At 40.0% G+C, this 15,621-nt stretch overlaps 1 protein-coding gene across 1 annotated transcript in view; it reads left to right on the plus strand.

Moving 5' to 3' along the window:
* Nucleotides 1–15,621, plus strand: part of LOC124777866 (meiosis regulator and mRNA stability factor 1) — a 220,953-nt gene that overhangs the window by 100,296 nt on the left and 105,036 nt on the right. Inside the window, exons 15-17 of the mRNA XM_047253400.1 lie at nt 7,691–7,910; nt 8,942–9,108; nt 10,101–10,276. Of these exons, the coding sequence (XP_047109356.1) occupies nt 7,691–7,910; nt 8,942–9,108; nt 10,101–10,276 (563 nt within the window). The remainder of the gene's footprint in view (nt 1–7,690; nt 7,911–8,941; nt 9,109–10,100; nt 10,277–15,621) is intronic.

Raw genomic sequence — 15,621 nt, forward strand, 5'->3', positions numbered from 1 at the left:
AACTCTGGCTGTAGGCTGCTGCCATGTGTCTACCAGTAACAGGCTGCACACACATTAGTAAATATATTTATGCAAGAACTGCTCTGATTAACTTTTATTATTGACGAATTATTACATGTATGGTGTAGCCTACCATAGCATTATGTTTTTTTGGTGGACATGATGATCTTTGTTATTGAAACTGACAGTCAATACAATTTTTGTTCAAGCCGTAGCCTACATTGGTCATAATGAAATTAAAGTATTAACAAGCTGTGGGACACCACATACATAAAATTCAGTACTGAATCTTTGTGTGCATACATTTTTCAACTTGAATATATTATTATGCATTAGAAGTACGTAAGACTGATTTGGGCACTCAGTAAAGTAGTGAATTTTCTTGTGTTGTAGTATCTTTATGATAAGAGGTGGAATGTAAATTAAACTTAGAGGATTTTACCAACTGTGATTCTTGCCATTCACGTTGAACAGAATGGAAACCAGTAAAACATCATTAATGATGAAGTTCAGGTATAGTCACTTTGTACTAGAGTAAATGATCATTTATGTGGCTGCTAAGCAATGTTTGTTGTTGTGGTCTTCAGTCCTGAGACTGGTTTGATGCACCTCTCCATGCTACTCTATCCTGTGCAAGCCTTTTCATCTCCCAGTACCTACTGCAACCTACATCCTTCTGAATCTGCTTAGTGTATTCATCTCTTGGTCTCCCTCTACGATTTTTACCCTCCACGCTGCCCTCCAATACTAAATTGGTGATCCCTTGATGCCTCAGAACATGTCCTACCAACCGATCCCTTCTTCTGGTCAAGTTGTGCCACAAACTTCTCTTCTCCCCAATCCTATTCAATACTTCTTCATTAGTTATGTGATCTACCCATCTAATCTTCAGCATTCTTCTGTAGCACCACATTTCGAAAGCTTCTATTCTCTTCTTGTCCAAACTATTTATCGTCCATGTTTCACTTCCATACATGGTTACACTCCATACGAATACTTTCAGAAATGACTTCCTGACACTTAAATCAATACTGGATGTTAACAAATTTCTCTTCTTCAGAAACGCTTTCCTTGCCATTGCCAGCCTACATTTTATATCCTCTCTACTTCGACCATCATCAGTTATTTTGCTCCCCAAATAGCAAAACTCCTTTACTACTTTAAGTGTCTCATTTCCTAATCTAATTCCCTCAGCATCACCCGACTTAATTAGACTACATTCCATTATCCTTGTTTTGCTTTTGTTGATGTTCATCTTATATCCTCCTTTCAAGACACTGTCCATTCCGTTCAACTGCTCTTGCAAGTCCTTTCCTGTCTCTGACAGAATTACAATGTCATCGGCGAACCTCAAAGTTTTTATTTCTTCTCCATGAATTTTAATACCTACTCCAAATTTTTCTTTTGTTTCCTTTACTGCTTGCTCAATATACAGATTGAACAACATCGGGGAGAGGCTACAACCCTGTCTTACTCCCTTCCCAACCACTGCTTCCCTTTCATGTCCCTCGACTCTTATAACTGCCATCTGGTTTCTGTACAAATTGTAAATAGCCTTTCGCTCCCTGTATTTTACCCCTGCCACCTTTAGAATTTGAAAGAGAGTATTCCAGTCAACATTGTCAAAAGCTTTCTCTAAGTCTACAAATGCTAGAAACGTAGGTTTGCCTTTCCTTAATCTTTCTTCTAAGATAAGTCGTAAGGTCAGTATTGCCTCACGTGTTCCAGTGTTTCTACGGAATCCAAACTGATCTTCCCCGAGGTTGGCTTCTACTAGTTTTTCCATTCGTCTGTAAAGAATTCGTGTTAGTATTTTGCAGCTGTGACTTATTAAGCTGATAGTTCGGTAATTTTCACATCTGTCAACACCTGCTTTCTTTGGGATTGGAATTATTATATTCTTCTTGAAGTCTGAGGGTATTTCGCCTGTTTCATACATCTTGCTCACCAGATGGTAGAGTTTTGTCAGGACTGGCTCTCCCAAGGCCGTCAGTAGTTCCAATGGAATATTGTCTACTCCGGGGGCGTTGTTTCGACTCAGGTCTTTCAGTGCTCTGTCAAACTCTTCACGCAGTATCGTATCTCCCATTTCATCTTCATCTACATCCTCTTCCATTTCCATAATATTGTCCTCAAGTACATCGCCCTTGTATAGACCCTCTATATACTCCTTCCACCTTTCTGCTTTCCCTTCTTTGCTTAGAACTGGGTTTCCATCTGAGCTCTTGATATTCATACCAGTCGTCCTCTTATCTCCAAAGGTCTCTTTAATTTTCCTGTAGGCGGTATCTATCTTACCCCTAGTGAGATAGGCCTCTACATCCTTACATTTGTCCTCTAGCCATCCCTGCTTAGCCATTTTGCACTTCCTGTCGATCTCATTTTTGAGACGTTTGTATTCCTTTTTGCCTGTTTCACTTACTGCATTTTTATATTTTCTCCTTTCATCAATTAAATTCAATATTTCTTCTGTTACCCAAGGATTTCTACTAGCCCTCGTCTTTTTACCAACTTGATCCTCTGCTGCCTTCACTACTTCATCCCTCAAAGCTATCCATTCTTCTTCTACTGTATTTATTTCCCCCATTCCTGTCAATTGCTCCCTTATGCTCTCCCTGAATCTCTGTACAACCTCTGGTTCTTTTAGTTTATCCAGGTCCCATCTCCGTAAATTCCCACCTTTTTGCAGTTTCTTCAGTTTTAATCTACAGGTCATAACCAATAGATTGTGGTCAGAGTCCACATCTGCCCCTGGAAATGTCTTACAATTTAAAACCTGGTTCCTAAATCTCTGTCTTACCATTATATAATCTATCTGAAACCTTTTAGTATCTCCAGGGTTCTTCCATGTATACAACCTTCTTTCATGATTCTTAAACCAAGTGTTAGTTATGATTATGTTGTGCTCTGTGCAAAATTCGACCAGGCGGCTTCCTCTTTCATTTCTGTCCCCCAATCCATATTCACCTACTATGTTTCCTTCTCTCCCTTTTCCTACACTCGAATTCCAGTCACCCATGACCATTAAATTTTCGTCTCCCTTCACAATCTGAATAATTTCTTTTATTTCATCATACATTTCTTCAATTTCTTCGTCATCTGCAGAGCTAGTTGGCATATAAACTTGTACTACTGTAGTAGGCGTGGACTTCGTATCTATCTTGGCCACAATAATGCGTTCACTATGCTGTTTGTAGTAGCTTACCCGCATTCCTATTTTCTTATTCATTATTAAACCTACTCCTGCATTACCCCTATTTGATTTTGTGTTTATAACCCTGTAGTCACCTGACCAGAAGTCTTGTTCCTCCTGCCACCGAACTTCACTAATTCCCACTATATCTAACTTCAACCTATCCGTTTCCCTTTTTAAATTTTCTAACCTACCTGCCCGATTAAGGGATCTGACATTCCACGCTCCGATCCGTAAAACGCCAGTTTTCTTTCTCCTGATAACGACATCCTCTTGAGTAGTCCCCGCCCGGAGATCCGAATGGGGGACTATTTTACCTCCGGAATATTTTACCCAAGAGGACGCCATCATCATGTAATCATACAGTAAAGCTGCATGCCCTCGGGAAAAATTACGGCTGTAGTTTCCCCTTGCTTTCAGCCGTTCACAGTACCAGCACAGCAAGGCCGTTTTGGTTATTGTTATAAGGCCAGATCAGTCAATCATCCAGACTGTTGCCCTTGCAACTACTGAAAAGGCTGCTGCCCCTCTTCAGGAACCACACATTTGTCTGGCCTCTCAACAGATACCCCTCCGTTGTGGTTGCACCTACGGTACGGCTATCTGTATCGCTGAGGCACGCAAGCCTCCCCACCAACGGCAAGGTCCATGGTTCATGGGGGGGGTGCTAAGCAATACTGAATACAAATCTTGCCCTTTGCTACTGACGATGATTTGTAGGCAATGTTCATTCAACAATTTTCATTGATGGTACAGTGATCTATAACTGACTGTAAAACTAGAAATTCACAGAATTGAACATCTCATTCTAGGAAGAAAATCAAATGTTAACTGTTTGGTATTTAATGTGCAAAATAACACTGCTTTTACGTTCTTGGAATAAACATTTTTCCACAGTTTACAGCATACTTTATTGCTCCCATCAAGTTTCCTGTGTTCACAGCATTAATTCCCACCCGTTTTAGTGTGTGTATGTGTGCCATCCCTAACAACAGAACTGGAAAATGCTGCTACAGCATCTGGCTGCTCTGTCCTTCTGACGTAGTGCCTCCTTCTGGCTCGGATGGTGTGGCCATCAATTTTTCATCTGAGCAGGAAGACCTGCACCTGTCCTCTCTGTTGCAACTGGCAATTCCCTCAAGTATTCTAGATGGTTACAGTGTAGAGCACCAAAGAGTAACAGCCAGCAGCCATCATTGTAGTAGAGCCTCAAGAGGTAGTCACCTGCCCAGGGCAGCTATGTCTGTGATTGAGGACAGCCTCAGACCCTGGAGCTGCAGCCTTGTGGGTGGCAGCTTGCATTCCGTCAGACATCGTCACTCAGAGAGCAGAGGCTGGCTGCCTCCCTGCTGCCCACACCCATGCAGCACCAAGTTTCAGACCCAACTTGCCAGGACTGTTGCGATTCTGTTCAGCAGAACTTGGCGGTCGGTTCAACAGGCCAGTTGCTGCCAAAATTCATCACCAAATGGTTGTCATTGTTGGCTGAAAACATACACAATCGCCATTCTCTCAATTCTGGATGCAGACAGAATGGAGACACTACTGCCTACCTTCAGCCTCTGAGGTCCCTTAGTTATTCTTCTTTTCATATGCCTCTGGCATAGTCCCTCTGGAGGGAATGAATGAAGTGTTTCTTAATAATTATAATGTCAGCTTTTTTTCTCAGCTTCTTTTAGCCCGCCTCGGTCCCCACGTACAGGTTACTAGGGGCTGTTGTAACTGCAACATACGGATTTTTCGTAGCACATAAGTGCCCTGTGTTGTGCCTGATTACTTCACACCCATCTCCACATTTGTTTATAGTGCCTGCTAGGCCACGCTTCCTCAGCTGCAAGAGGTGTCATAAACCTGCCTTGCAGAACCACTTGCTTTCAACAACATTGTTAGTGCCCACTTCCCAGTGTGTCCCTTGGTCCCTTAACTTCTTTCTTCTTGCAATAGCTGTGCAAAATTTTCAAGAATTCCCCGAATCAGTGCCTATATGTATTCGTAGTGCAGCAGTAGTTTGTGTAACAATTTGAAGTAACACTAAAGAACTTTTTGAGATCGTTGCTAATGTTTCCTCTTTATATATTACAATATACCACATACATTTTAAAGAATGTAGCCTATGTCTGTCTGAATGTTTATTGCAGTATCTTGTAAAAATTTGAAGTAAATTGGCCAAGAACTTTTGGTTCAAGATTTTTGGTAACTATGTTAAACTAAAACTTGTCTTTATATCGTAGTAGAAATTAAACAGCTAATGTGTCCTCCAATAGACACTGATGTGCCAAAGAAACTGGTATAGGCATGCATATTCAAACAGAATACAGCACTTTGGTCGGCAAGCCTATATAAGAAAAGTGTCCGGCGCAGTTCTTGGATTGGTTACTGCTGCTACCATGGTAGTTCATCAAGATTTGATTGAGTTTTAATGTGGTGTTATTGTAAGCACACGAACAATGGAACACAGCAGCTCCAAGGTAGTGATGTGAAGTGGGTTGTTTCCCTTATGACCATTTCACGACTGTACCATGAATATCTGGAATCCAGTAAAACATCAGATCTCCAACAGAAAAAAAGTGTCAGTGTGCAAACCATTCAATGAAGCATCATTGATAAGGGCTTGTGTTTCCCTTGATGACTGCACAACACAAAACTTAACACCTCACCCGGGCCCATCAATGCCGACATTGGACTGTTGATGACTGGAAACATGTTGCCTTGTCAGATGAGTCTTGTTGCAAATTGTATTGAGCAGATGGACGTGTATGGGTATGAGGAGAACCTCGAGAATCCATGGACCGTGCATGTCAGCAGGGGACTGTTCAAGCTGGTGGATGCTCTGTTATGGTGTGGGGTGTGTGCAGTTGGAGTTATATGGGACCCCTGGTAAGTCTAGATGTGACTCTGAAAAGTGACATGTGCGTAAGGATCCTGTCTGATCACCTGCGTCCATTCATGTCCATTGTGCATTCCGACAGAGTTGGGCAATTCCAGAAGGACAATTGAACACCCCACACATTCAGAATTACTACAGAATGGCTCCAGGAACACTTCTAAGTTCAAACACTTCTGCTGGCCAACTAACTCCCCTGACATGAACATTATTGAGCATATCTTAGATGCATTGCAACGTGCTATTCAGAGATATCAACCCCCCCCCCCCCCCCCTCCTTGTACTCTTATGGATTTATGGACAGCCTTGCAAGATTCATGGTGTCAGTTTCCTTCAGCACTACTTCAGACATTAGACGAGTCCATGCCACATTGTGTTGCAGCACTTCTTCATGCTCGTGGGGGCCCTACACAATATTAAGTAGGTGTACCAGTTTCTTTGGCTCTTCAGTCTAGTAGGTAATAAGTTGAAAGTGGAAACCATTTTGATTTCCTGTCTAAATTAGTAGCAGAGCTTTTAGTGTATACTTACCAGTTCTGTGTTATAGTTTCATTTAACTAGAGGCCAAGCCAAATTTTGTAATTTAATATTTTAATGTATGCATTTTTAACAAATGAAATATAGAAAGCTTCACAGTGAGGTCTTAATTTTGTATTATTCTGTGAGAGTGGATCAGATTTTAAAAATGAACTTGTAGTCTAAATTCAAAATTTTAAACCAATTTTGTCACTGTTTTAGCACTTTCTTGAAATGTGGAACACTGACATTTTTTGGTAAGAGAAATCTGTGTTGGTATTACTTCATCTGAAATAAAGATTGCAATGATAGGCTGATTTGTGGGACAGCCCAGGTCTTATGTTAAAGTTTATTGTTTGTTGTTCGGTTGTGAAGCCAACAGATGTCATCAGTCTGTTTTATATACATTAGGTATTTCATAATTATATCTGTGTCCCTCTGTAAACCCTAACTTTCTGTACATAAGATGATTTAAAGTTCTTAATGTGTTTGCAAGTATTAATAACAAAAATGCCTGTGTCCAAAATTCCATGAGTGTCCTGAGAATCTTTATCTTAGCAGTTATGTAGCAGTAACAAATAGTCATCTTGATGGCAACATCACTCCTCAGTACTGACATATTGTATTGTATTTTTCCCTTTATTTGACTTTTACCAACTGTTCAGTTACTTGCAGTGAACAGATTAAATTCCAAAATATAGAGAGATTTTCATGAGTCGTCATTACTCCACTATTGAATGCCCATTTCAGAATTCACCATCACGTAACATTTGTGATCTGCCACTCACTTTGTACCATTGATCTGTTCAAGCACTCTTAAAGATCGCTTCTCTCAATAGTTTTTGCTTATTCAAATTTTCCCAGTAAAACAAAAGCTGCCCAGATTCCACAGATTGCTGTTTCCACTTACAATTCATGGTGTCAGATTAACAGCTGTATCGTAGCATTTCTGTTAACTGTAATTCATATTTTTACTTCTGCTCTGCAGTAGATATTTTAGTATTCCACTCACAATTCAATTTTTCTTTCTACATCACACAACTCAGGTTAATTCCTGCAATGGCTGAAATCTCAGTTGTCTTTGTTCTTTGTTCCAGGTCTCAGGTCATTACACTCCTTCTAGAAGTGCCAGACCATCGATTACCTCTTTTCAAGTTCAGAGAGATGTTTGAGAAACGATATTTGGCATCAATCAGTGTCTCAGATATCTACAAACTTCGTGATGTCTGTGTAGTCTCAGATGGACCAAATGGAAGGATGGTGACACTTAATCCAGATCACCGACATACGCCATCTCCGTGCCTGGTATCAGGACAGGTAAGCTCTGTATAACTAAATTTGGTATGTATCCCAAATGATATGCTATTAGTAAATTTTCTGTTGAGTCAACTAGAAATTGCCATGACATTTTTCTGTTAGTAAAATTCTTTCATTGTGAGAGTAAATGACAGCTGAGACAATTTGACAGAAACATATGTGTGTCTATAGGATCTTAAACCCTAACGTTCTGTCCTTGAGATGTATTTAATGTTATGTCTCCTCTTAACTGGCCTCTAAGTTAACTGGCCCGATGCTATGTTAAATTACTTTAACAAGACTTAAGATACCATATTGACATCTCTCAGATCTGGGAGAGCAGCCCTGTTTAATGTGTGTTCATAGCTTCAAGAAACATTGACTGGAGTACTTATTTTTGCCTTGGCCCTTGTGATTGATAAATCATTGTTGAAAACCTCAGATACTTATTAACAACCATTTATGGTTGTTGAATCAAAAGGGTGTTGGATGGGTGACGTACTACAGTGTTTGGGCAAAATTCATATTGCAATCTCTGATATTTGTTGAACATGTCCATTTTAGTAAGTGATGATTAGGGATACAGAGTTATTTGAAGTTTACATCTCTCATTAGCAACAATTCGTGCAGTATTGACACGCGCACGCGCATGCTCGACCACTGTCTCTGGCTGCCAAGGCCAGACTTCTTGGCCAAATCTTACTTGTTAGCAGTCTTTTTGTTGTGCCTGTCTGTGACTCAACCGTTCTACTGTATGGTGAGTAGCAATCTATACTTTCCAAAACAGTATTAAGAAAAGGATAGTTGCCACTCACCTTACACCAGAGATGTGGAGTTGCAGATAGGCACAACAAAAAGACTGTCAGAAAGTGAGCTTTTGGCCAATAAGGCCTTCGTCAGAAATGAGCACGTGCGCAGATTTTCCATTGTTTGTATCCTTTTCATAATATTGTCACAAATTTAATTTTTTTTTTGCCGGAAAAATTTCTTGTTGAATTAATACCTTTGTATTAGTGTGTTACAAAACTTAACTTGGTGTGTCGGGTTTGCAGGAAAATCAGCCATACTGTGTTCTGCATGCAATGAAACCACAGCCAGACAGAGGATGGGCAGAGCAGGAGCTTTCTGCACTACCTTCTGTAAATATTGGACTGAAGCTTCTGAGTAATCGTATTAAGGCCTTGCTGCTGTCGCATGGAGGCAGCCTTCCATTACCAAGGTAAGTTCTCACTCATTGTATGAAGTAAAATTACTTGCTATATTGTTTGATAACAAAGGACATAAAACACACAGTTGTGTGTGTATCTGGGAGGATGGGGGGGGGGGGGGGCAAATGTAGACGAGGTGCCCCTTGCTGCAGCTGAGCCGTGGTGAATCCTCGTCTGCCCTCTGACCTGCAGACTGACCCGACCCATATACTTTTACCTGTCTTTCAGTTTTTTATCATCTCTGGGATCAGTGTTTTAAATGCCTTGATTTCATTGCTCCTAAATAACAATTAGCTCAAATGTTTGGCTAGTGTTACCAACTCCAAATAGACACTGAACAAGACACCTAACCCTCTACCTCCCAAACCAACCAACCATTAAATGTCCAGTTCTGGAATTCGGTTGCTTTTTCCGTTAAGAGACATAAAACATGTATGAAATACTTCATAATCTGAACCGTTGGAAAGAAATTGCAGAAAAGTTCTATTTTATTCATTGTTCCATTCAAGAGTGAGAGGGGTTTGTATAGGATTGGGGGGTTTAAATTCATGTGAAAACCAAAACACTATGTTGTTTGGTTTGCCCTCACATAATTTCATATCAAATTTGCTGACACTTTCCATCAGAATCTTATATCTGAACAAACAGCAACAATCCTTTGTTGGTCTTTAATGTCAGTAATGATCTAGTAAAACTTTTAATTTGCAACCAGTAAAGTTTATTTCCTTGCTCTGTAAATTTGGAATTTTGTTTCATTCTTTATTTAACCTACTTACTTTGTTTTACTTTTTTAATTTGCTCTTTGTCTCTTCAAATTTCCCTCTTTCATTTGAGATATTTTCCCCATCATTCCCTTATTTTTGTCTTCTGTTGCAGCAGTCTGGAAAGATTGCAATTATTTTTTGTTCCTGACTCTTATAAGCTGCTTTGAAACATGGGCTCCAATCTTATTTCCTGTATGTTTTTATTAGTTAATGTAAATTGACAATGTTGGTAATTGCAGCTTGCCATACTGCTATTTAGCAGTGTTCGATAAATTGGAAGTGTCAGATACTGGAGTACCTTTGGAGCATCTCGTTAGTTGTCTGCACGATGTGAAGATTATTCCTGGCCCACCAGGATGTGTCAAAAAATTGGTTTGGTCTCCAGATTTGCAGCCAGATTCTTCTTTTTCTCAAGGTAATAAATATATTAGTTACATGTAAATTTTACATTTGTCAAATATTCCATGAATCAATGAAGTATTTTCTCCCTTCTGTCATTAATTGCTTAGGACCTTACTAGTTTTAATCAATAAAATAATTGTTGGATGTTATTGTTGTTATTAGCATGATTGGACTGTATTTGTTCGTGGAAAGCTTTATTATTGAGTCTTTTGAGTTCCTTGCAGTTCTCATTTTCTCTCCATGAATTTTTTTTTTCTTCACTGCATTTTGTTCTTTTTTCTTTAGTCAATTTCAAGCTGCACTTTCCATTTGTTTTTTGTCTAAAACTTCCTAGGAATTAGTATTGTCATTTTCTCATTTTTATTATTGCCTTATTTCTCCCTTTTATTTTAAATTGTATTTTTATTTTTATATTTTCTACCTTCTTTCAATTTTTAGTTTTTTTTTTTTTTTTTTTTTTTTTTCCCACTGTGTCCCATCTCAGTGCTTAGCCATAGGCTTGTTTTCTTCTCTTCTTTTGCTTTCACAGTCATTTTGCTCGCTGTCTTAGTAACCTGATCCTAGTATGTTTTGTGTAAAATACTGGTGCCATGTCCAGAGTTGCACAAGAATGACCTAGAGGGAAGTGGACTTTGATTGGCACAAAGTTTCAGCCCATCCCTTGCACTTCGGCAAGTGGTGTATCGGTTTTAGTGAAGTTGAGAATACTCTTGGTAGGATGTCAACAAAAAAAAAAAAAAAATCTGTGTGTCAGTTAGCACTTCAGTCTCTCTCTCTCTCTCTCTCTGTGTGTGTGTGTGTGTGTGTGTGTGTGTGTGAGAGAGAGAGAGAGAGAGAGAGAGAGAGAGAGAGAACCAACAACTAAAGAAAATATGCTGGACAATGTAAGAACACACACCATTTTGGCTAGTGATATTATCATAAAATGTCTTAGTTAAACAGCTTTGAGAACTGTTACAGTATGTCTGCTCTAGTTTTTTGAAGTATTCTTGAGATCCCATCTGAATGGGTAACAGATGCATGGATTGGCGTGACCTTCATATCTAAAGGTCATAGATATTATCAACCTCAAGTGGATCAGACTAGCCAGAGGCACAAAGGCACATTTTGAACCAGATTTTTAATTTTTTATTTGTTTGACTGGTGAACTATGGAAACACCTCAAGGTGCATTAGGTGAACAGGTTCTTTTGCAAATGGACCAAGGTAAAACAACTGCCTATATGCTTCTGGACATGCCATGGTTTCTGTTATTTTGTCTTTTTGAGATGTTTATTGGTGACAGTAGAGTTGTTCTTCAGTCCATCATGAATGCTGGTTCTTTCAACTTTCTCAATAGTGTTTCGTGAAAAGAATGTCTTCTCCCCTCCAGGTATTCAAATTTAAGTTCAAGCAGCATTTCTGTAATAATCACATGTTGTAAAATCTGCTGGTAACAAGTGTATCAGCACATTTCTGAATTGCTTAGATGTCTTCCTTTAATCTGATGTAGCAGGGCCCCCAAACACCTGAGCAGTTCCCAAGAATTGGTTGCATAGGTGTTCGTAACCTTTCTCCTTTCTCGATCAGCTACATTTTCTCTGAATGCTTCCAGTAAAACAGAGCGACCATTCTCCTTTCCTGCAACCAGTCTGACATTGCTTTACCTTGTTGTGCCTCAATATTTAATCAATGTGACTGTGCCAGGCAGCACACCACAAATAGTGTATTCGAATATTTTATGATTGTTTTCGCTACTCATCTCCATTAACTTAAATTTTTCTGCATTTGAAGCAAGCTGCCATTTATCACACCAAGTAGAAGTTTTGTCCAAGTCATCCTGTGTTCTCTTACAAACAGTGGAAACTCCAGATTGTTAAATCAATAATATTAGCAGGAGGACAAGTTACTTTTCACTGTACAGATGGCCCTTCGAGTTGCAGATAGGCACAATACATAGTGAAAAGACTATTGCGCATTATTGCTTTTGGCCAAAGCCTTCTTCAGCAAGCAAGCAAACACACACACACACACACACACACACACACACACACACACACATTAACACTCACTGCCTGGGACAGTGTTCTATCATAAAAAGTGTCTATATAGTGTGGATATGCTCTGCTGTTCACATGCGACTAAAGTTCTTGATTTGATTTAAGCAGGAAGTTTTTATTGTGGAGTATCTCTCTCCGTCATTCTAATAAAGCCAACCATTACTCTTAAAGAATAGTTAGTGTTTCTTTATGAGGTCTCATCCACAATTTCTTCAGGTATTATTGGCACATATAATTTGTTTTCAGCCTCCAGAACTTTGCACTGAAAGATGAAATGTGGTACATTTCATTTCCCATACCATGTAGTCTGCACTTAGGGCTTCTTTTTCTATTCCCACCTGTAAAGATGTTTCCTGAAGTTCCAGTCATGACACTTGCTATGATTTTAATCTGTGTGATATTCAAGTCCAGGATTACAGAACTTCTCTTCAAAAACGGTTTTTTGAATTCTAGTCCACTGTTTAACAGGCTGTCTCCTGATCCAGCTACATAGTTTATGTTTTACCATTGTATTAGTGACAGGTAGAGTAGTTTCCATTCTAACAAATCTGTCTACATCTACATATATACTCCACAAACCACCATATAGTTCATAGTGGAGGGTACCTTGTACCATTACTAGTCATTTCCTTTATTGTTCCACATGCAAATAGTCATCGTCCCTGTCCTGGTTGGCGTATCAGCTTTTTTGTTACCAATAGTACCTCAGTGATCAGGGACCCACAGTAGGTTTACCCTGATGCTTTCCTCTAGCATAAAAAGGGTTTCATGGTATTCTGCAATGATTTTTGATCCCATTACAGAGGCTCATAAAGGTTTTAGATATGTTTGGCGGCTGAATGAAAGTAGATGCTACGCTCCTTGTAACACGTATGTAGATTCTCCTCCACACATGCTCGGATAGCAAATATATCTGCCTGGCATACTGTAGTCAGCTTCTTGAGGGAGATTCCACTCTGTAGTCTACACTGTACCTTGTGTAGCCCACCCTCAGCAGCTTTGTCTGTTTTCAGCCCATCATTAACTCCAACTGTCATCTAAACAGTTCCTTCCACTAATGTCTGCTTCCTGTTCTTACATTGAAAGGTGTACTGAAGCAGGTGGAAGTTGTTGTATAGTCAGCTGGCATTTTCCTGACCATCCTTAAGTGTACCACAGTCGCTATATTAGTGTAAGATGTTCACTATCCTGAGGATTTCAGATTTTGTAACCTTTGTAACGACAAAATCCACCTTGCAGATGCCCTATAGTGATGTTGATCATTTCCACATCCATCAATGTAGCTTCTACCTTTTGTCTACTCATCATGGTCTTAATCTGCGTACATATAGTGTTCTTCTGAGCTCTAAACATGCATATGAAGGTTGCGTTGATAGAAGCCCCCTCAGTATCTGGGAAGGTGGAGAGAGGTCTCCTAAAAAGTGTAGTGCTTTTTCTACTTTCCCAAGTTGGAGTGCTGTCTCACATGATTGGTGTGATTGATAAGTGCATAGAGGAATATCCCCTATCCCCCAATGTGCTCATTAACTATTACAGTCAAATGAATACCCCTGTCTGCGTACAGGCATTGATATGTCAACGGGGACCATTGAAAATGTGTGCCCTGACCAGGATTTGAACCCGCTATCTCCTGCTTCCGTGGCAGATGCTCTATCCATCTGAGCCACAGAAGATAGTGCAACTGCAGGGACTTATCTCTGGCACGCATCCCGTGAGACCCACATTCCCAACTTGTTGTCCCACACTATATTGATAGTGCTCCTGCCCATTATATTCATTACTCGCGGCTTTCTGCCGATTCTCGTAATGTCCAAAAGAACAGATACCATCTTCATATATATATACATTTACTATGTTTTCTAATGCTTTTAGAAAACAGGAGGACAGTGTGATTGGTCTCATGTCCTTAGCCTTGGTATGATAAGTTCTTCCTGGCTTTGGAATGAAAAGAACCTTCACAGTTCTCAAAGCATTAGGAATGACTCGTGCAGCTAGACAGACTGTAAAAAGTCTGCAGAGGAATCTAATTGCTCTCGTGCTTCTGGCAGCAAACCTGGAAAGACTTCATTTGGACCTGTTGACCTGAATGGATGAAACATTGTCATCGCGTACTGGATTTTTGAAATCAACACATTCTTTGGCAGTTTCCCAGTTCTCCCATTGGTTACCCATAAAAAAATTACCTCACGGGGGCTGACATTTGTTTTGAATAATGTGCTTGAGTCCATTGGGGAAGTGAGTCTTGAGGAGCTCATCCAGTCTCATGTGCTGACCTAGTATACTCAACATCCTCCTTCCTTAGTGTATTTGCTGGATTTGGTACTATCCTTGTGAGGATTTTGTGAAGGCTGGCTCTGGGAGCTGTACCTTCCATCTCCTCACAGAATACAATCCAGGATGATTGTTTTGCTTGCCTAATAACAAGATTTTATTTAACAAGGGCTTCCCAATATTTTGCCCATTGTTGTTTCCTTCTTGCAAAGTTAAATAGTCTTCTCACTTGCTTTCTTTCCAATTCCTGTTTGTGCATTTTCTATTGCTTGTTGATCATCTTCTATACAGGAGACTGGGCACAATATACACCGAAGCATGTGCTGAACTTTCTGTTCTTCTCCACAGTCACACCGAATATCATTTGGATCAGTGTATCCCCATCTTGCCAAGTTCACTTTTGATTTCCCAATTCCGGATCTCAGTCTATTCAGGGACTTAGAAATTGTCCGTTCCCCATCATAGTCTGGAGATTAAGTTTCAACAACTCTCTTCCAATCGGGGGTGGTAGGTCGTAGCCCTACATAGTTGTAACCTAGCTTTTTCAGCATTGGTTCTAAGTTCCTTTGATATCCTAGGGAAACTCTTTCTTGACTTCAGTTGTTGCCGATGTTGTTCATGCCCATGCAGAGGCTGGGTAATTTCCTGTTCCACTGCCTTCCTTTCCTTGTTTGCAGCCATCTCTCTTCAAACAGGTGGTGGTGCTGTTCCTGCGAGGTGGTATAGCCATTCAACTGGAGAGGATTTCAAGCAACCTGTTAAAATTCTTGCTGTTTTCATTGAGAGCTACGTACACCTGTTTATCACAAGTTGAATTATACCAAACATGACAGGCATATTCTGCCCCAGAATAGCATAGTGCCATTGAAGATGTTCAGATTTTTCAGGTTGACTACCCCACTGTGATCCAATCAGTTTCCATAGAAGATTGTTCCTGGTGGAAACTTTTGACTTGCATTTCATGCAGTGCTTTTTGAAAGTGAGAGATCTGTCAAGTGTCACTCTTAGGTATTTTGGAGTCCTGTAGTGTTCCAGTTCGACCCCTCGAC

The sequence above is a fragment of the Schistocerca piceifrons genome, chromosome 2 (assembly GCF_021461385.2).
Source record: "Schistocerca piceifrons isolate TAMUIC-IGC-003096 chromosome 2, iqSchPice1.1, whole genome shotgun sequence".
Lineage (NCBI taxonomy): Eukaryota > Metazoa > Arthropoda > Insecta > Orthoptera > Acrididae > Schistocerca > Schistocerca piceifrons.